At 40.8% G+C, this 21600-nt stretch overlaps 1 protein-coding gene across 6 annotated transcripts; it reads right to left on the minus strand.

The window, feature by feature from the left end:
- Positions 1–17173: 17173 nt before the first annotated feature.
- On the minus strand, positions 17174–20715 carry LOC144051715 (uncharacterized). Of its 6 annotated transcripts, none has more exons than XM_077565072.1 (8): positions 20057–20698; positions 19420–19519; positions 18532–18565; positions 18257–18360; positions 17871–18137; positions 17591–17684; positions 17395–17462; positions 17174–17286 (listed from the first exon to the last, which is right to left on the minus strand). In XM_077565072.1, the coding sequence occupies exons 2-8, from the start codon at positions 19516–19518 to the stop codon at positions 17197–17199; spliced, it is 756 nt and encodes a 251-aa protein (XP_077421198.1). In that variant the 5' UTR covers position 19519; positions 20057–20698; the 3' UTR covers positions 17174–17196. The 6 variants fall into 6 exon arrangements, with proteins under 6 accessions (XP_077421198.1, XP_077421197.1, XP_077421194.1 ...); XM_077565071.1 differs by having other exon boundaries at positions 19420–19522; positions 20057–20697; XM_077565068.1 differs by lacking the exon at positions 18532–18565 and having other exon boundaries at positions 20057–20715.
- Positions 20716–21600: the final 885 nt, after the last annotated feature.

Consider the following 21600-nt stretch of genomic DNA (forward strand, 5'->3'; position numbering starts at 1 on the left):
ATGTATACGTATACATCTAATAATCAAACAAAGTTTAGTTCCATCGATGCTAATTAGAACAGCCAGGGAGTGGAGTTGGGGTTCCGGAATAGTTGGCCATCGATGTATAGTTTATCAACGACCATCATAGTCCGTTTACCCTCCTGCCTATTTTGTTTCATTATAGGAAACAGTACCTTTCGCCGCTCATTAATCTCTCTAGGGAATTGGTCATTCATTCCGAATGAGGTCCCTTTAAGCTCCCGTCCTTTACTTTTAACAAATACTTTTTGTTTAAAATGCTCAAATTTGGCGATAATAGGACGGGGTCTATTGCCCCTACGGGCTCCAAGCCGATGTACCCGGTGAAAGGAGATGTTATTTACCGTCTCCTGAGGAATTTTTAACGATGTCGTCATAAATTTTTTTATCTCAACCTCTGGATTGTCAGAGGTGTTCTCGGATATACCTGAGAATATTAAATTATCCTGCATGCTACGGGATTGAACATCCAGAATAGTTTCTTTTAGCATTTTATTTTCCTTTTTAATGGTTTCTAACTCGGCTGAAACAGTCACGAGTGTAGCGTGTATCTCGGCATTGTTGCGTTGGAGATCATTTATTTGTTGGCTGAAGAATTCCATACTTACCTTAAATCCTGCTCCCAATCTTAATGCACCATATACACACACTTGTATATACACTGGGTGGGGTCACAACCACGGTGTAAGGGTGGAGTTCGCCAGTCGGTGAGCTGGCAAACTCAGTAACAGGGTTAGCTTTCACTAGGTACGCTGGCGTGATGACCGGGGCCTTTCCCCGCTGGGCCTGGGGTTCGGGGGTGCCGCCCGTCTCCCAGTTCTCCCGTATTCCCTTCCGCCCCCAGTGTTCCGCCCACCACCGGCTGGAGGTGGGGTGGGCACGGGTGCCCTCGCCGCTTCGCTGTCCGGTCCCTCTCCGGCACCTATGCCTGGGTATGGGGGGCTCACTGGGGTTTGGGGGGCTGGTGGGGTCACGGGGGGGGGGCTTGGTTAGAGTGCTGGGGGTGGGGTGTCTGGGGGTTTGGGAGCCTGGGGGTGGCAGGGGCTGGGTTGTGGTGGGTGGCGGGTGTGGGTTGGGGGCGGTAGGGTCGTGGGGGGAGCGGGGGCTGCCGGGCCAGTGGGGTGCCTGGCGGGCCTGCCGTGCCCTGTTCTGCTGCGTTGGGCTTGGGGTGCGGGGCGCTCCCGGCTCCTGGGTTTTCTCTCCGGCCGGTGGCCCCTGCGAAGCCTGGAGGTTGTGCCTTGGCACTGCCATGGCCTGGAGGGCCCTGGGGCGTTGTGCTTGCTCTGCCCGGGGTCGATGGCTCTCCTCTTTGGTGGAGGTTTTCATGCATGCCAGATCCACCAGATCAGCATCTACCGAAATTCAAACACAATCTGCTTCTTCCTCTGGTCGTTGAATCGGTGGAGGCTGATGTCTGTGGATCTCACTCTGCTTCATCTATCCTTCCTTCATTTCCTCAGTCTTTCTTTTGGTCTCTTGAGGTCTCCCTAATGTGTTGGAATTTAGACGTTTCTGGGGTTGGTGAAAGATTCTGGTTGGTAACCCGGTGGGTAGTAGGTGATGTCTGGTCGGTGCTGGATTTCACTTTTCTTTCTTTTCTTTGATACTTCCTTCGTGTCTCCTGACAACCTCACGACTCTAGCTGGATTCTGAAGTATTCGGTTTAGGTAAATGGTATGGGATTTTTAATAGGTTTTAGGTGAATTAATGAGCACACACTCACACGCACGCACGCACATATGCACACACACATCCCACATGCACATATTCACGCACATACACAAAAAGGAAGAAAAGAAAAGAAAAAAAAGAGAGAGAGCAATGATGATATGTCAAATCGGTAAGATTACTAAATGAACAATACTTCTCTCTCTCTCAAAAAAAAAAGAAACTCGGAAAGCGTATAGTCCTGTATCTAATCGATTATCTTCTAAAATGGTCATATCTTGCTGGGCAGTCGCTTGGACTAATAGACAAGGGTGGAAACCAAACTTGGCTTATCACATACGTGCTAATAAAGGCACAACTCATATATTTTATAAGCAAACAAACACTAATAAAAATTGTATCAGAGGTGTCGAATTACAACAACGTGTTTGAAATCGCCACCAAAATTCACATGCACATCTGTCCATGTGTTATGTCCACTCTGAAAATATAAAAAATAATCGCCATGGTATTTTGGATTTTATAGGCATTAAGCTTTTTCCTCCACATTAATGTTCACTGTAGAAAAAAAGCTTAACATGGCTTAATGTTAGAAAACGACGAGCAATCGCCACCAACATTCGCCAATCAAAGTTCACGCGATTGGTCATAGTTTTCGAACACACATTAATTGTTTTGTTAATTGTTTTTTTTTGTTTTTTACATTAAGCAGTAGTTTTTGATAACAGTAAGCCACGTTAAGATTTTTTCTCCATTGTGAACATAAAAAATACATCACTGACATGATAAACAAGTTTTACCTTTAGGTATCTTGTCCCCCTAGCGTGAGCGTAGCATCTCGTCCCGGAGACCCAGCCAGCGACAAAAAAAACTGGTACGCGACATGTGCAGCCTTTTAAGCTTTTAAATCAGCTCCAGTGTAAGAGGATACGGTGTTGACTACATGATATATGGAACCCTCATAAAATAGAGTATTGAATAATTAGAAAAATACATATTTCCTATGAAAAATGATTCTGTAGTCAGTACTACAAAAGACTCAGAAAGTGCACAATAATTATATTATTTCATTAGTTATTTATTGATTCATTGCGTTATTGTATTTTTGTTTGACATTTATTTCAGCCAATTAAAAGCTGAATTAAACTAGAGCGCAACAATATTTCAGCCTATCAAACTGCTCGTTTGATGGAAGTCCCTCCCTCCTTTCTACTTCCGACGGTAGTGTAGTGCGTCTTAACTGGCGAGGAGCGGAGTGGGCAGCATGTGACAGAAGTGAGCTAACTGAACGAAAGTACATTGACATAAAAGAGGCAAACTGTGTCTGAGAACATCAATATTACTGTTAATAAGCAGTAGCTTTCCAGTTGCTGCACACTAGTAAGTTTAATTTGTTTAGTAAACATTTCTGTTTGACGATTAGCGATTAACGTCAGCATTAGCCTAACGTGCTAATATGCTACTTACTGTCGTAGCCCTTCACAAGAATACAACGTGGATTGACTCAGCGTTGCCGTTTTCTGTGCTTAAAACTACTCACGGAGATCCGTGAGAATTCATTTGTGTATTGTTTCAAGGAAATGTTTTATTTTCACTTTGAAGAGTAAAATAAAGTTATTGATGGTTTCCCCCCCCCATTATTTTACACTTTGAAAGGGATTTGTAATTCAAAAGTAAGCTGTTTAAAAAGTTTATAACCTTGTTAATCTGTGTATAGAGAATGTTAAAAGTAAGAAATTTGTTTATTTCTTGTGTAAGATGATGTAGTAAAAAAATTACATGAAACTTAATATGTGAACTACAAATGAAACATTTTGAGACAATTGATAACTAATATTTGGCCCTGTCTATTGACAGGTCAGGTTTTTTTCCCCTTCTTGTAATTTCCTCATGCCGGATTGTCATTCCGACCATTCGTTTGGATTGATGGTGAGCCTTCCCACTTGGATCTAGAGACAAGGACACTTTGAATACCTCATCTGCCGCACTCTCTGGTGTAGTAGGGCTCAAGCTGCAATACCTCACCATACACATTACACCAAATCAGCACACTAAAGACTCTAAATTTCCTACGGACTTACCTTTTATTTTATATCCCGGGAATTTTGGACTAATTGTGTATTGGTGATTGTTATTTGGATATTTTCCTAATTAAAAAAAAGGTATTGTAACTGAAATTGGATACAACTCTGTTTAGATTTTTACTTGATATTGAAAACGTAGAATTTGTCTAACTACACTGGGTGCAACCTTAAACTTAAAAAAGAGATCTCATTGAACCGTTGGCCAAATTTTGAGAATATAGAATATTCAATTTTTTTCTTCGATTGTCTAACTGTCTGTCTGTGTGTAATACAATGTTTCTATTTTTCTAAAACATTCACTAAAACTGGCATTATAAGTCAAATTGTTTCTGTTCCTCATTTGAACACTCCACTTAGCTCTTGCAGCCTAACCTACTGGTCCTTTTGATGTAACTTATAATAAATAATTATAACTTATCCCTCATAAGTGTTACATATAGGTCGTGCGACCGGTGTGAATTTCATCAAAGTCTGCAATTTTATTAAATCAGTTAAAACAGCAGGCGATAGAAGGTAATGGTCTGTTTCCAAACTATCAATCTCCAACTTGTGTAAATAGTGCGCACCATGAGCCCCGATAACTTATAATTATTATTATAACAGTCCCTAAGTCGCTCCGTGTTCCGTCCACTTCAATTCAACGTTCATTCACTTTCGCTGTCCGCACTGGTTAAGTCACATGATCACGTGACGCAGATTTTTGCGGAACACGCCCTCAATTTGCAGGACGCATGAATTGAGGTTCAAAAGCTGTATGTGCACGCTCTATGCGTGATGGTTGGTCCCTCTAGAATGGGCCTGGTCCTGCTGTAAAATTAAATCTGATTCTCCCAAAAAGTTACTCAGCAGAAGGCAAGTAAGAAAGGACACATTAACATGGCAGTAAGGTGAGTAGTAAAGTGAGACTACAGCCATGTAATATAATTAGTGAACACTAGACCTATGCCTCGGAGTTCGAACACCGAATGAGTGAAGCCAAGCGAAGTAATTGCTCATGTTGTGGTGGTTGAGACTATGCACTGTTAATTTCCAGTCAAATCGTGAATACTCCCAGAGGTGCTCCATACTCGCGAGTGCATTTTGATTTTTCCGCGATAATTTTCTTTGCCTTGGGCCCAAAGAAAGACAATGCCAGTAGCAGCAAAGAAAAACATACAGTGCTACGAACTACAGTGGAATTAGGAAGGAGATTATCGCGCAGTTGTAACTACTGTCACTACTTCTGTAAATACTGGCACGAGGACCCCACTTAGCTGTTCAACAACGTGTCTGACGTTAAACAACACACGCAAGGACTGCTTAGTAGTCTAACAATATACCTAATGTAAAATACACAAACTCAGCACTGAACTAAAGCTAGCATTAACATAGCATTTATCATCCACTGATGCCATCACACCACAACAGGTAAGGTAATGTATTTTTATTGTTTAAATACTGTACTGTACTGTAAATGTAAAAAAAAAAAATAGAAATTAAAATAGGAATTTTCTGTTTTTGGTTGAACATGTTTTGGTTGTGTCAGTAAACACCTATAAATAACACCCGTAAGTAGCTGATACATTTATTGAACAAACTGCCATTGAAAATACAGTTCTTTACCCAAATGATTAACTAGACACTTTTTGTAATACTGTTGTACATTTGCACAAATATATGCTAAATAAATAACATTTACCTAAAGTTACAGTACCACTGATAGTCACACCCACCTAAGTGGGATGAAATTCGTTCTCCGCATTTAACCCATCCCCTGAGGGAGCGGTGAGCAGCAGCAGAAGCCGCGCTCGGGAATCATTTGGTGATCTAATCTCCCAATTCCAACCTTTAATGCTGAGTGTCAAGCAGGGAGGCAATATGGGCCCCATTTTTATAGTCTTTGGTATGAGCCGGCCGGGGACTGAATCCACGACCTCCCAGTCTCAGGACAGACACTCTACCACTAGGCCCACTGAGCTGGTACCTAATGCACCATAAGTGGATATTTAAGCCTCATGTTATAATTGTGATCCTTTCATTGCTAGCTATTGTAATTTTTTATTTTTGCTGTGTGGTCTAGACATAATATTGTGAGGTGCTTTACAACTATTTCACACTGACCGTGGAGCGTACGCTGAGCGGTTTCCGTACGGCATCCGCACGGACTTTAATTCACACCGCCTGTGTTGTGAGCTGTCCATATCCGGAAATTTGCACCTGCCAGACTACAAGATCACGGGGGTTCGTGCTGGAGAGTTGAGTTCATAACCGTAACATAACAATCGTGTATATAGAGTCTCATTGGTTAACAATAGCCTCGCTTTCCTGTTGTCACATCGATATGCTTTTTGGACATTATTTCTGTGTCTTCTACCATGGGTAAGTATGTTTTTTTTGTGTTTGATGTTATTTTGTCATGTTTAATTAATTCTGAGCTCATTTTTTGTCTTTCAAAAGTCTGACTCATATCTTGCTATGTAGTTAAATAGCTTCCTTCCCCCAAAAAACGAGTTTGCTTTTATTTTGAAATATACTGGATCTACCTTGATGCCACCGCCTGACTTCCTGTCCGGCTCATGTAATTTCTTCAACTTCATGAAAATCCGCATGCGGAATCCGGGACAAAAAGAAAGTTTGCGGAAACCTTCCGCAGTACCGCATCCGATCTGCACCACACTGCAGCTGGTGTGAATTGACATGCAGACTCAAATGCTTTCTATTCCTTGCGGCGTCCGTACAGATGCCGCTCCGCGTCCGTTCCGCAGTCAGTGCAAATTGGTCGTTAGCCTGTCAGGACCCACCATGAAATCTCAATGCTCATGGCTTGGTTCTTTGTCTCATTTGCTTGATTGGGCCATCTGTAAGCCATTTACTCCTTCAAAAAGACCATTAAAAAAGTCCTCTCCACCTATTACTCCGCCCATCATTGTTTACCTGACAGAGAGAATATACAATACATAGAGCAGGCACGTTCTTGCAAGTATAATAACGGCACCAATCATTACAAAATATTAAAACCCACAAATAGAAACAATTAACAGCAACAGCACAAGCACCTGGCAGGCATCCTGTGATTTAGGATAAGAAAAAAAAATCATGTAAACACAAGCCCATGGCAGACACATTGATCAAACTTTGTTTGTGTTTTTAAATGCTTCCTTTGAAGCAATTATTAGGGGGAAAAAAATCTCATTAATCCATCCATCCATTATATGAACTGCGTATCCATATGGTGAATAATGTCTCCTTCAAGTAATCTCCTTATTTGGCCTTCCCTTAGTGCCTTTTTAATGCATTCTTTGTATGGGGTTGTGTGTTGGGGGATTCATGACTCATGCGTGCGTGCGTGAGTGAACAGCGAGATAGAAAGAAAAATTTGGCAAATCTGCCAGTGCAAGATATCTAGTGAGCACTGTATGTGTCGTGAGCAGTGTATGTATCATCATGACTGCCTCATAAAATTATGCTCTGGTCTCGGACTGATGCCCACAAGACACTCAAACACACACATATATAAATAATAAACAGATTCTCTCTTCTTTTTTTTTTTACTACCTCATCCAACAGTCATATGTTTGTTTCTGCCTTTCCCCCTTTTACTGACTGTTCTTTTGTTTGTCTAATCAAACAACCTTCATATTATTGTTTTCTTTAAACGAAAGGTAGGATTAAATTTTCAAGTCAAAGCAAGACCATGGACAGAGATGCACTCAAATAATTTAGGGAAAACTGTCAGACAAGGAAAACAAGAAATGTAGGGAAATTTTAACTTTCTTTAAACAACTGTAAGGTGAAGGGTGTTGTCCTGTGCATTGAAGATCTTGCTTCTCGATGTAAAGTTAGGACTTAAGCAGATGGTCAAAAATTGGCATTGGTGCTCTACCATACGGACCATACTGTATGCACATGGAAAAGTTTGCAAGGCATGGGGGGTAAGGATAGGTCCTGTGCCAACTGAGCCTGGCACAAAATAAAAGATGGTTCAATTGCTGCTGTTGTGACGTAAGAATGCACTTAAACTTCCTTGGACACCACCAAGCTTATGTAGACTATTTATCACTTGTCAATTGAATTGTGTACAATTTTCTGCTACGTTCACAAATTTTGTTAAAACAACTTTCAATTTTGTGCTGTAGCCAAGTTACAAATATCACATTGTAGTCATCAGGATATAAATTAAATACGTTTGTGGCTTTACAATTAATAAAAAGGAAAAGTTAAAATTCATTGACAACAATAAAATTATGGGTTGTATGAAAATATTACAACTTTGCATATTGGGTGATGTTAAAGTTTTAATTTTAATCTAAATAATTTCTAAAGTTCGACAAGCTATGCTAAATAAACAAACCAAATGCTGTGCTAATTAATCACTAACCTGAAAGTCAATATAAAAATTAGGGGTGTCAGTCGATTAAAAATTTTAATCTTAATTAATCACATGACTTTAATAGTTAACTCACGATGAATTTTATTATTTATTTTATTATTATATATTTATTTTATTCAAACCTGTTAAAAATCCCATACCCTTCACCTTAACCGAATACTTCAGCATCCCACTAGAGTCATGAAGTTGTCAGGAGATCAGAGGAAGGATCAAAGAAAAGATTAAACAAAGTGAAATCCAGCACCGACCAGACACACCACCTACTACCAACAAAGTTACAAAACCAGAATATTTCACCAAGCCCAGAAACATCTAAATTCCAACAAATTAGGGAGACCTCAACAGACCAAAGGAAAGACCTCCACCAATTCAGTGACCGGTTGGAGAAGCAAATTCTGTTAGAATTTCGGTAGATGCTGGTGTGGTGGATGTGGCATGCATGAGAACCTCCTCCAAAGAGGGGAGCCTTCGACCGATGGCCAGACAGGGCAAGCACAGCCCCCCACAACACCCGGCCCCCACGAGGTGCCACCAGTCGGAGAGCAAACCCAGAACCTAATTGTTTGCGGGAATATATAACCATCTATCTATCTATTTTCTGAACCCCATATTCTCACAAGGGTAATTTAATTTTAATTAAAAAAAAAAATGGTGATGATGTCTTGCTGGTGTCCAGTTTAGGGTGTACACTGACTTTACATGATGGTTGGTGAAACATGTGTGCATACTTCTTTTTTTTATATATACAGTATATATGTAAATACAACGGACTAGACCACCCCACCCGCCCCACCTTTGTGCTGTGAGATTGAATGTGAAATTATTGCCTTGGGCTAAAAAAGGTTGAGAAACACTGCATTAACTAAATGCTATCTTTGCTGACAGTTCAATAGCGCTAAATCAAGTCAATGCACTTATTATATATATTTTTTATTTGAATTATCATTTGTTGGTTATTTTATATATTTGTGACTTTAGTCAGTGTTTTGCCACCTCTGGTGTGATCTGCGCACTCTGCATCCGTTCTGCTTTTTGGGCTTCCGTGGTCATTTCCGTTTCACCTCTCCATTGCGATGCTGCTTGCAAAGGGAAGCAGATGTGCAGATGACAATTGGGAAGACAAACTATGTCCTGTTTTGTCTTTTACAGAGTGAATAAATTCTAGAAAACGATCGATAGAGCATCTTTATTGAACCCTACGCAAACACCCATTAAACACTCACCAAACTTCTCCAACCATTTTTTTTTGTTTGGACCCAGCAGCTTTTGAATGCTGACAGTGCTGTATACGTTGTGCCGGTCCCGCATTTGTAACATTAGAAGCTGCCAGAAAAGCTCAGTCTGTGTGGGGTCAGACTGTTAACTGCAGCATTGGGCTAGTAGGACAATATTTCCCATGATTATTAGTAGGGCCTGACCAATATATATATATATATTGCATTGTTTAGAATATACTAAAATAAAATCAACTGAAACTGTTGACCTCTTGGGGGCAATCTGGTGCCGTGCATCCATGGTGTACTCACTTAAAGGGAGTACAGAAGAAAGTTACAATTTAATTCTATATATTAATTAGTTTTTCACACATTGGGAAGAATTTGTGCCTTTTTGTAGTGTTATCTTGGGTAAGTGTTCCCACAGAATTTGTGTGTGAATATTCATTATTTGAAGGAAAAATACTAAATTGGCCGATTGTTTTGGCAGATGTCTGAAGGGCAATAATCACCCGGTTATAATCGGCGGCCGATTAATAGGTCAGGCCCTAATGGTTAGACACGTAAGCAGGAAGTAGTGCTACTTAATCAGTGTTTAGGGGGTATATTCTCCGGAGTGCTTAAAGCAATACTAAAGAACTTCCAATTTATGTTGATTATGGCGGCACCATATGGACAAAAGTGGTAATTGTATGCCTGAAGGAAGACCGTATTGCGTCGTTTTTGAGCTCACGCCAGAGAGTGAAAACTGGGCCAATGTTGATGCTTGACTGTCCTTTTATACGGGTAGCTTCCCTTTTTCCTCATCAGAAAAAAATGTTTTAGTTTTGCAGCTTCTGCCAGGAAAGCAGTAATCATGCGTCGACATTCAAATCGTTTTCCATCTTTGTAACGAATGGGTAAAGGAGGAAGTGACGTATGCCATAAAGCATTTGTAGTTTTTTTGTGTGGCAGTGTTCCTACCATCCTCCTCAAAGTTGCTTAGTGCCAGTAAAAATGATACAGACCCCCTCAGGCGGGCCGTCGCTTGGTGTACAACATTTAAGCGGATCGAAAAAAGACAGAACTGCCGTGTACTGCAGTACAGGTGAGCCACTCTTTCTCCTGCAGCCCCTTCCCCTTTTTTTACAAGAGCCCCTCAATCACTTCCACTTATTCACCGACATTCGGTGGCTGTGCTAAATACTTTAGCTAATGCTAGCACTATTGCTATCAACAGTTTTAAACACGGAAACACTTACTGCTATCTCCGAGTGGCGGCAGACCTGTACAGGACGCTGTGTGTGACTTTGCAGTCCGTTCCCGAAGCTGATTAGCTGGTGCAAACAAATGCATTTATTTATTTTTAAACGTTGGTGAATATGTGAATGTGCCGATTTAAAGTGCGCCGCACCTTGTCCGCCGCACGCATCCGTCCACGCCTGTCCGAACTACATTGACTATAAGGTACAATCGTACCGCAAGATAATGTTCAACCCTCGTTTGGTGTTTAACGTACTATTAGCCAGCATGTCTGCGGTGTGGGCACATTTCAATTTATATTGTGCTTGGATAAAATACCAGTGCTAAATAAATATTTTATAATAATATTATAATTTTAATTAATTATAATAAATGCAATGGTAGCAAAAGTTGTTTCGGCCAACCCTTTTCATTTCGCGCATCCCTAGTTAATATCTATCCATCCATCCATTTTCTTAACCGCTTGTCCTCACAAGAGTTGCGGGGGGCGCTCGAGCCTATCACAGCTGGGTTCAGGCAGTAGGCGGGGCTCACCCTGAACTGGTTGCCAGTCAATCACAGGGCACACAGAGATGAACAACCATTTACACAGACAATCAAACCTATGGACAATTTTAGGTGTTCAATTAACCTGCCCCATGTATGTCTTTGGAATGTGGGAGGAAACCGGAGTACCCGGAGGAAACCCACGCAAGCACGGGGAGAACATGCAAACCCCACCCAGGAAGGCCGAAGCCCGGACTCGATCTCACATCCTCTGCACTGGGAGGCGGAAGTGCTCCTAGTTAATATATATATATATATATATATATATGCAGATTCTCCCATCAACTGTGTCAATTACGCACATTCATGAAATGTACGTACTCTGGGTGGAGCGACATTCAAATGAAGGCATCCCCTGTCAAATCTAGCGGTGCGCGTATTCTCCGGGAGACTTTAGCATCTTTCCTCTTGTGTGCTTAGGAGGTTGTACTAAAGACTGGCACCTCTTGAAGGTGAAACAACATATTGCGTGTTTTGATTCAATGAACTGCTTCTGTGCTCCGCTGGTGATGGCCACGTCATGCTGAGCGGCTTCTGACTCGTGCTGGTGGTGGCTTGGTGTTTGTCTGAAAGCGCAGCTCGGAACAACTACAGTCATTCTAATATTGGGAATAGTGACTTAGATTTTTAAACATTTGTTTTGTTTGACATATGCTGGTTGTAAAATCAACCAAAAAAAAGTGCCGCTTTCGGGTGTCCGTTGCTCAGCAACCCTTAAAAGGAACCCCAACTGCCATGACAAGTTTGCTCTGTATTATTCATTTGGTTGTTACTAACATAACTATGAGATTTATTTTTCAAAAATCATTTCCAGTTTAATACATTTTGTAGAATGTTTATTTGGATTGGTGATGGGAATTCCGTCTCTTTTTAGGGAACCGGCTCCTTTGGTTCGGCTCACTAAAAAGAGCTCTTTCGGCTCCCAAATGGCTCTTTAGATTTTTTGTCGCTTAAATAAATATATTACCAACAACAATTTAAAACTATGCGCAATATGAATTACTAATGTGAAAAAATTGCACTATATCAAATGTTTGTTGTATAAAATACACTTTTATTTATAAACTCGACAGTTATAAAAAAAAAAAATAGCTAGTGCAAAACAAACATTTAACTATTTACAAATGAACTTAAATAAGGTTTCACAATGACAATTTTCAAGTGAAACAACAGACAAACAGAATCGCACAGCAAAATATCAAAATGTGAAAAATAAAAAAAATCTGCATCCAGAAAACAGTGTTCTTCAGTCTAGATTTACATTCAGAAATGCCAAGTGCCTCAACTTTGAGGGGCTGATCCTATTTCTTCTCTCTGTTAATATCGGTCCTGCTTTTGAGAACATTCTTTCAGATGGGACTGAAGTGGCAACAATGCACAGTCTCCGTGCCATGACATGTGCAAGTCGTGGGTAAATGGAAGACTTGGTCTCCCACCAGCTCAGTGGGTCTGCACTTCTCTGGAGAAGGGGCTCCTCAAGGTAAGATCTCACTTCCAGAATTGAATCAGCTGAAGGATTCCTTCTTGTAGTGTCTCCACTTGCCCGTTCTTCAAAGGACCTCCAAACAGCAGATGCTTGTGGCTCCTCCTGTTCATGCTCTGCCCCTTCTCCTTCTTGACCCTCTGGCAGTGAAGCTGGCTGGCTGGATCTTGCTGTGGCTGCAGTTACTCTCTGAAGAGCTTCATCAACCGCTCTGTTGTCATTAAAGGCCAGCTTCTTGAATCTGGGGTCAAGAATGGTGGATTCTGAGAGAACAGTGTTATATTCAATTCGGTGGAACTTTCTGTCCATGGATGCACAGAGAGCAGCCACTAACTCTCACTTTCCTTGTGGTTACTCTGGTCTGGTGTTCAGCTGTCACTCTCTGCAGACCTTTGCACATGATTAACACTTTGGAGGCTGTAACATAGCTGAAAAAGAGTAAACAATAAGTGTTAAAATTATGCTTTATTTTATTTAGCATATATTATTACGCCTGGTAATGTCTAATCCGCGTTTTATACCAATAATGCAACAACAACTAATAACTAGAAAAATTCCCGCGGAAATTTTGAATGGGATTGCTGACTCTTGTAAATGAGCTGAACAGTTTAAAATTTAAACAACTGGAATCGCTCAAGATATGTGGAAGTTAACCATAATCAACATCAACTAAAAATATCTCACTGTCCCTTTAAGAAAAATGCACTTTCACGCACACACATTTGACTTTGTAAATGAGCTGAACAGTTGAAAATTTAACCGACAAAAATCGGTCAAGAAATGTGGAAGTTAACCATAATCAACAGAAACTAAAAATATCTCACTGTCACTTTAAGAGCGCACACACATTTTTGACTTGGAGCCGTCACGCGCCCACATTCCATTGAGATTGCATGAAAGACGCACCCCTTGAACAGAAGCCTCTCACGACTTAACGGTTCAAGATACAGATTCAAGAAATGGCTCGTTAAAACGGCAAGGGTTTGGGGAACACGAGCATGTTCTCATTTTTTTAATCGGATGAAAAATGACCAAATGAGAGCAGGTTGAAAACTTATGATTTATCAGAAATGAAGAGCGAAAGGCGCCTGAATTTAACATGGAAGAGATAGGCGAGGTGGTCCGACTTGTCCGAGCTTAAAGTGAAAATAAAGGTACTAAATGACACCTTAGCCAAATAAAAGTTAGTTTGTCTGAAAGAAGACACTCGTGACTACAAAATGTGAGAATTTGACGTCTAGTGAGAAAAGATTGTGGCCATGGTGACGACTTGAAGTGAAACTTTTGCAAATAGAAGTAGACTTTTCTTTTTTCCCGCCACTCTAAAGTTAATTGCTCCACTCTGGCACTTGCAATACACAACAATGGGAGAAGGCTATTTGTCTGCTGTTTGCTCACTGTCTTTGAACCCCTTAAAAAAGATTTCGACACTGAGCTACAGATGGGAAAAATTCCTACAAAATGAGCTAAAATTCGTTAGTTAGTTTGTCTGAAAGAAGACACTCGTGACTACAAAATGTGAGAATTTGATGTCTAGTGAGCAAAGATTGTGGCCATGGTGACGAGTTGAAGTGACGTCATGCACCCACATTGCATTGAGATTGAATGAGTGACGCACACCTCAAAGAAGAGCCTCCCACGACTTAACTCTTCAAGATACAGATTCAAGAAATGGCTCGTTAGAACGACAAGGGTTTGGGGAACACGAGCATGTTCTGATTTTTTTAATCGGATGAAAAATGACCAAATGAGAGCAGGTTGAAAACTTATGATTTATCCGAAATGAAGAGGAAAAAGTCGCCCAAATTAACATGGGAGAGATAGGCGAGAGAGTCCAACTTCTACTCGCTTAAAGGGAAAATAAAGGTACTAAATGACACCTTAGCCAAATAAAAGTTAGTTTGTCTGAAAAAAGACACTCGTGACTACAAAATGTGAGAATTTGACGTCTAGTGAGAAAAGATTGTGGCCATGGTGACGAGTTGAAGTGAAATTTTTTCAAATACATTATTTGGTTCCCGGCACTGGATGGCTAATTAGTCCACTCTAACCAACGCAATACACAACAATGGGAGAAGGCTATTTGTCTGCTATTTGCTCACTGTCTTTGAACCCGCACAGGGGGGAGAGCTTTCATTCCTTAAAAAAGATTTCGACACTGAGCTAAAGATGGGAAAAATTCCTACAAAATGAGCTAAAATTCGTATCGGTCGGATAACGTATGCGTGCGCAGCGTGTCTTGGAAAAAGGTGCTTGATGTGTGTTTTGTCTTCCCTTTTACCATTCATTCCCAATGGGGAGTTATTTGGGACTTTTTTGGGAATAGTGTCGCCATGGTAACTGGGAATTCTTAGAAAAATAGTAGCGCAGCGAGTCCTATCGAGCCGCATCGTTTGATACCTCATTTGTGCCGGTGCGATCTACGGTACGGGCCGCATTTTTGCGGAAAAATCGTGGAAGATTATATAATAAAAACTAGAAAAATTCCCGCGGAAATTTTGAATGGGACTGCTGACTCTTTGGTAATGAGCTGAACAGTTTAAAATTTAAACCACTGGAATCGCTCAAGAAATGTGGAAGTTAACCATAATCAACATCAACTAAAAAAATTATCTTACTGTCCATAAAAAAATGTAAATGAGCTGAACAGTTTAAAATTTAAACCACTGGAATCGCTCAAGAAATGTGGAAGTTAACTATAATCAACATCAACTAAAAGTATCTTACTGTCCCTTTAAGAAACATGCACATTCACGCACGCACATTTGACTTGGAGCCGTCACGCGCCCCACATTCCATTGAGATCGCATGAGAGAAGCACCCCTTGTACAAAAGCCTCTCACGACTTAACGGTTGAAGATACAGATTCAAGAAATGGCTCGTTAGAACGGCAAGGGTTTGGGGAACACGAGCATGTTCTCATTTTCTTAATCGGATAAAAAATGACCAAATGAGAGCAGGTTGAAAACTTATGATTTATCAGAAATGGAGAGAGGAAGGCGCCTGAAATTAACATGGCAGAGATAGGCGAGTTGGTCCGACTTGTCCGAGCTTAAAGGGAAAATAAAGGAACTAAATGACACCTTAGCCAAATAAAAGTTAGTTTGTCTGAAAGAAGACACTCGTGACTACAAAATGTGAGAATTTGACGTCTAGTGACAAAAGATTGTTGCCATGGTGACGAGTTGAAGTGACGTCACGCACCCACATTGCATTGAGATTGAATGAGAGACGCACACCTCAAAGAAGAGCCTCTCACGACTTAACGGTTGAAGATACAGATTCAAGAAATGGCTCGTTAGAACGGCAAGGGTTTGGGGAACACGAGCATGTTCTCATTTTCTTAATCGGATAAAAAATGACCAAATGAGAGCAGGTTGAAAACTTATGATTTATCAGAAATGGAGAGAGGAAGGCGCCTGAAATTAACATGGCAGAGATAGGCGAGTTGGTCCGACTTGTCCGAGCTTAAAGGGAAAATAAAGGTACTAAATGACACCTTACCCAAATAAAAGTTAGTTTGTCTGAAAGAAGACACTCGTGACTACAAAATGTGAGAATTTGACGTCTAGTGACAAAAGATTGTGGCCATGGTGACGAGTTGAAGTGAAATTTTTTCAAATACATTATTTGGTTCCCGGCACTGGATGGCTAATTAGCCAACAGAGTGTGTGAGAAAGCTAATTTAGCCACTGTCTTTGAACCCGAACAGGGGGGGGGGGGGGGGGGCTTTCATTCCTTAAAAAAGATTTCGACACTGAGCTAAAGATGGGAAAAATTCCTACAAAATGAGCTAAAATTCGTATCGGTCGGATAACGTATGCGCGCGCAGCGTGTCTTGGAAAAAGGTGCTTGAAGTGTGATTTTTTTCCCATTCATTCCCAATGGGGAGTTAATTTGGGAGTTTTTTGGGAATAGCGTCGCCAAGGTAACTGGGAATTCTTAGAAAAATAATAGCGCAGCGAGTCAGATCGAGCCGCATCGTTTGATTCCTCATTTGTGCCGGTGCGATGTATGGTACGGGCCGCATTTTAGCGGAAAAATCGTGGAATAATATATAATAACTAGAAAAATTCCCGCGGAAATTTTGAATGGGACTGCTGACTCTTTGGTAATGAGCTGAACAGTTTAAAATTTAAACCACTGGAATCGCTCAAGAAATGTGGAAGTTAACCACAATCAACATCAACTAAAAGTATCTTACTGTCCATAAAAAAATGTAAATGAGCTGAACAGTTTAAAATTTAAACGACTGGAATCGGTCAAGAAATGTGGAAGTTGACTATAATCAATATCAACTAAAAGTATCTTACTGTCCCTTTAAGAAACATGCACATTCACGCACGCACGCACATTTGACTTGGAGACGTCACGCGCCCCACATTCCATTGAGATTGCATGAGAGAAGCACCCCTTGAACAAAAGCCTCTCACGACTTAACGGTTGAAGATACAGATTCAAGAAATGGCTCGTTAGAACGGAAAGGGTTTGGGGAACACGAGCATGTTGTCATTTTCTTAATCGAATAAAAAATGACCAAATGAGAGCAGGTTGAAAACTTATGATTTATCAGAAAGCAGTCCTCTCCATCCGCATGTTGACAGCATCCCACAGCAACCGCGCAAGCACCGGCATCCCATCGCTGTCACTGAGGTGTACCTTCCAGACATGATCAGAAATAAATATTATATATCTGCAAACATACTTTTGATAGGAGGAGCACTAATAAAATGTTTGTTTGTTTTTTGCAACAACTAATGTACTTACCCCGTCTCTACACCACAAGTGAAGCTGTGACAGCGGGAAGTGGCCAGCAACAGATAGGTAGCGAATACCTACAGTAACAAAGAAAAAAAACATTTTTAGTTCAAGAGTCCCGCTGAGACACAAAAATCAGATCAGGAGGTGACGTAAAGAAAAGTAGAACTTTGTGTGTGAGAACAATTTTCAACATGGAACGTACCCATAATTGCTGCCACCCGGTGGTACTCCTGGCGTAAAAGGTCCTGCTGGGCCAGCTCGACGGTCAGACGAGGGGGGAAGTCCAGGACAACAACCTGCACAAAGTTTAAAAAAGTAAAATATACATCTGGAGCAAGATGAACTTTCATTAATATTCATCAACTGCTTAACTACGGGAAAAGGCTGAAATGTATTTTAAACAGAACATATTTGACATATCATGCAAGTACATACTTGAAATGTAAATGTATGAACTATATGAAGGAAATGTGTGAACTTACGTTGGGCCAGCGGCTGCAGACGGTGCGCAAAAACTGGCCAAAGTCAGCCGCTGCCTCAGCGATGGGGCGGCCCAAGTTGTTGCTGGGAGCCAAAATGCAGACCGCCTCGGGTGACCGAGGCAGAACAGCATTCAGCACCTCAGCACGCAACTCGGAGGCACTGGCACCCGGGGTGGACATCACGCCAAAAGAGAAATGTCCCTCCGGCAGCTTCACAACCCCATCGGCAATGGCTCGCAGGTGGGAGTCACCAACAACCAGGACAAACTATTAAAGAAAAAAAAAAAAGAAGTAATTGATTTTTTTTTTTTTTAAGTATTTAAAAAATTTAAAAAAAGACAAATGAAGGTTAATTTGTTTTACAGGCAGTTTATTATAAAACATACCTTGTTGTCCTGGTTCAGTGATGGAATGACCAGTTTGTGCCTCCGCCCAGTCACAGCTGAAACTGGCCATTCCCGAACTCTGTGGCGCCAGCCAGTGCCTCTGCCTAAAATGATGCACACACAGAATACCATGTCAAGTCTCACAACTTAAATTGCTGACAAAGCACAGTACAAGTTACACTTTGAGTGTATATGAACCTGCAAAATATTGGAATTTCGAAAATAATCGATTGTAAAACTGCTGCAGAAGCAATTAAAATAAAATGATGACTGACCTGGTACCAGAGCCTTGGCACCAACAGAGGACACCTAAAACATAGACATTACAATTGTAGGCATGTGCAGTCACCTTAATGCAGAGTAAAAAGCAAACATAGGTTGTAATGCTTAAGTTAGTTTCAATGAAAATTGACCAGGTCTTTTCTACATACAAGTGATGTTAATTCAGGCCAGGTTTATTAATGAAATTATTAATCACGAAAGAGATTCAAGGACTTAACTGATACTTTTGTTTGTGTCTGAAATACAGTCACAATTGATCAAATTTGGTAGAATTTTCTGATCAAATACATGAGCTAAAAGGCAGCAGATTGTACCAGCCTAACTTCACAACAGCACCATCTACTGATAAATGTAATGTACTCCAACTACTGTCAAGTGTTAAAACAATTATTGGCTTGACATTATCATTTCAACTGTTCCTCCCACAGTCATGCAATAGACCATGTCTGCAGTTATTAAATAAAACATGTGAAATATCTGTGTCCAGGATAGGCATCTCACAAGTTTTTGATCAATGTTAGTGAGTTTATTTTAGACATCAGTAGTTTGAAAACTTCTTAGAATATTTGAAATCTTGTAGAAAACAGACTTCATCAAAATTCTATTCAGAATTATTTTGACATGAATAAAGCACTGCACAAATCACATGTCATACACTCTATATTCGTAAAACTGTGCCCCGATGAAGACAAGCTTGTGTTTAAACACGTTGGTAGTCCATTTTTAATAAAGGATTTTTTAACATTACTAATGAGTGTCTTGCATAAACAGACTGCTTTTTACACAAGCCTTTTAAGCTAATTTTTCTGCCTGATTCTATATTTGTAGCCTGAAATATTGTGTATTGCACATTAACAAAGAATTCAATAGAGGTAAAGTACATGCTGGGGTGCGCTGTTTGGCCTCAGTTCCATAGCAGCAAGGTCCAGCTTCTTCCATTGGCGCTTGGCTGCCTCTGAACGCTTCCCCTTCCGCGGCATGCTGCTACAGCAAAGAAAAAAAACTTGCCATGACAAAGTCAAAAGTAAAGATTCAACATCAAATTTGTACTTAATCTCAGATGTGTATGAAGCATTAAAAGCGTACACTTCCGAAATCCCTCATTGGCGCCGCTTCGCTACACCGTCGACACTCACTCAACCCCCCCCCCCCCCCCCACGTCGACGACAGACGAGACAAAAGCCTTACTGTATATTGTAGCAACGAGAGATGTACACAATTGAGATTTAGAGCCTACTCTAACTTTTCTTAGTTTTTTTTTACTGCACATTAAAACTTTAATGTAACATCTGCTAGCTCTTTGCTAGCGCTAGCAGGTGCAGCTAGCATGTAGGCTACCATCTCTAGCACTTAACTTTTCCAATCTTGTTAAAACAGCAACATAACGTTCAAACACATCAAATACGTTTCAATACTTCGCCAGTATTAACGTGATGTAGTTTAGGATGGGGAAAACTTGCAAAATCACACTTATTTAGCATTATTCACCAGACTACAAACAATTGCCTTGCAACTTACCTCAGACGAGATGAAATGGGAGGAGTAGGTTCTCGAGAAACTTCTAATTGGTGTCATTAAAGCGTCTCTCATTGGCCACAGCACAGACAAGCAGAAAACGAACCAATCAGGGAAAAGAGAGAAGACTAGATCCAACTATCATCAAGATTGGTTGCATTCCATTGAGATTGTATGACAGACGCACCCCTGGAACAAAAGCCTCTCACGACTTAACTCTTCAAGATACAGATTCAAGAAAGGGCTCGTTAGAACGGCAAGGGTTTGGGGAACACGAGCATGTTCTCATTTTCTTAATCGGATAAAAAATGACCAAATGAGAGCAGGTTGAAAATGTATGATTTATCCGAAATGAAGAGGAAAAAAACACCCAAATTAACATGGAAGAGATTGGCGAGAGAGTCCAATATCTCTTCGCTTAAAGGGAAAATAAAGGTACTAAATGACACCTTAACCAAATAAAAGTTAGTTTGTCTGAAAGAAGACACTCGTGACTACAAAATGTGAGAATTTGACGTCTAGTGACAAAAGATAGTGGCCATGGTGACGAGTTGAAGTGAAATTTTTTCAAATACATTATTTGGTTCCCGGCACTGGATGGCTAATTAGCCAACAGAGTGTGTGAGAAAGCTAATTCAGCCACTGTCTTTGAACCCGAACAGGGGGGGGGGCTTTCATTCCTTAAAAAAGATTTTGACACTGAGCTAAAGATGGGAAAAATTCCTACAAAATGAGCTAAAATTCGTATCGGTCGGATAACGTATGCGCGCGCAGCGTGTCTTGGAAAAAGGTGCTTGAAGTGTGATTTTTTTCCCATTCATTCCCAATGGGGAGTTAATTTGGGAGTTTTTTGGGAATAGCGTCGCCATGGTAACTGGGAATTCTTAGAAAAATAATAGCGCAGCGAGTCAGATCGAGCCGCATCGTTTGATACCTCATTTGTGCCGGTGCGATGTACGGTACGGGCCGCATTTTAGCGGAAAAATCGCTGGAATAATATATAATAATAATATTAACAACAAAAATAAACCACTGTCCTAGGTAGAATAACAATATGTGCCTGCTTGCTTCGCAAGCAGCCGCTTCGCGGCTGCTTGCTCCGCAAGCAGTCCCATAATAACAAGAAAAATAAACCACTGTCCTTGGTAGAATACTCATATGTGCCTGCTTGCTTCGCAAAGCAGTCCCATAATAACGACAAGAAAAATAAACCACTGTCCTAGGTAGAATACTAATATGTGCCTGCTTGCTTCGCAAAGCAGTCCCATAATAAACCACTGTCCTAGGTAGAATACTAATATGTGCCTGCTTGCTTCGGAAAGCAGTCCCATAATAAACCACTGTCCTAGGTAGAATACTAATATGCGCCTGCTTGCTTCGCAAAGCAGTCCCATAATAAACCACTGTCCTAGGTAGAATACTAATATGTGCCTGCTTGCTTCGCAAGCAGTCCCATAATAATATTAACAACAAAAATAAACCACTGTCCTAGGTAGAATACTAATATGTGCCTGCTTGCTTCGCAAGCAGTCCCATAATAAACCACT

The sequence above is a fragment of the Vanacampus margaritifer genome, chromosome 5 (assembly GCF_051991255.1).
Source record: "Vanacampus margaritifer isolate UIUO_Vmar chromosome 5, RoL_Vmar_1.0, whole genome shotgun sequence".
Classification (NCBI taxonomy): Eukaryota; Metazoa; Chordata; class Actinopteri; order Syngnathiformes; family Syngnathidae; genus Vanacampus; species Vanacampus margaritifer.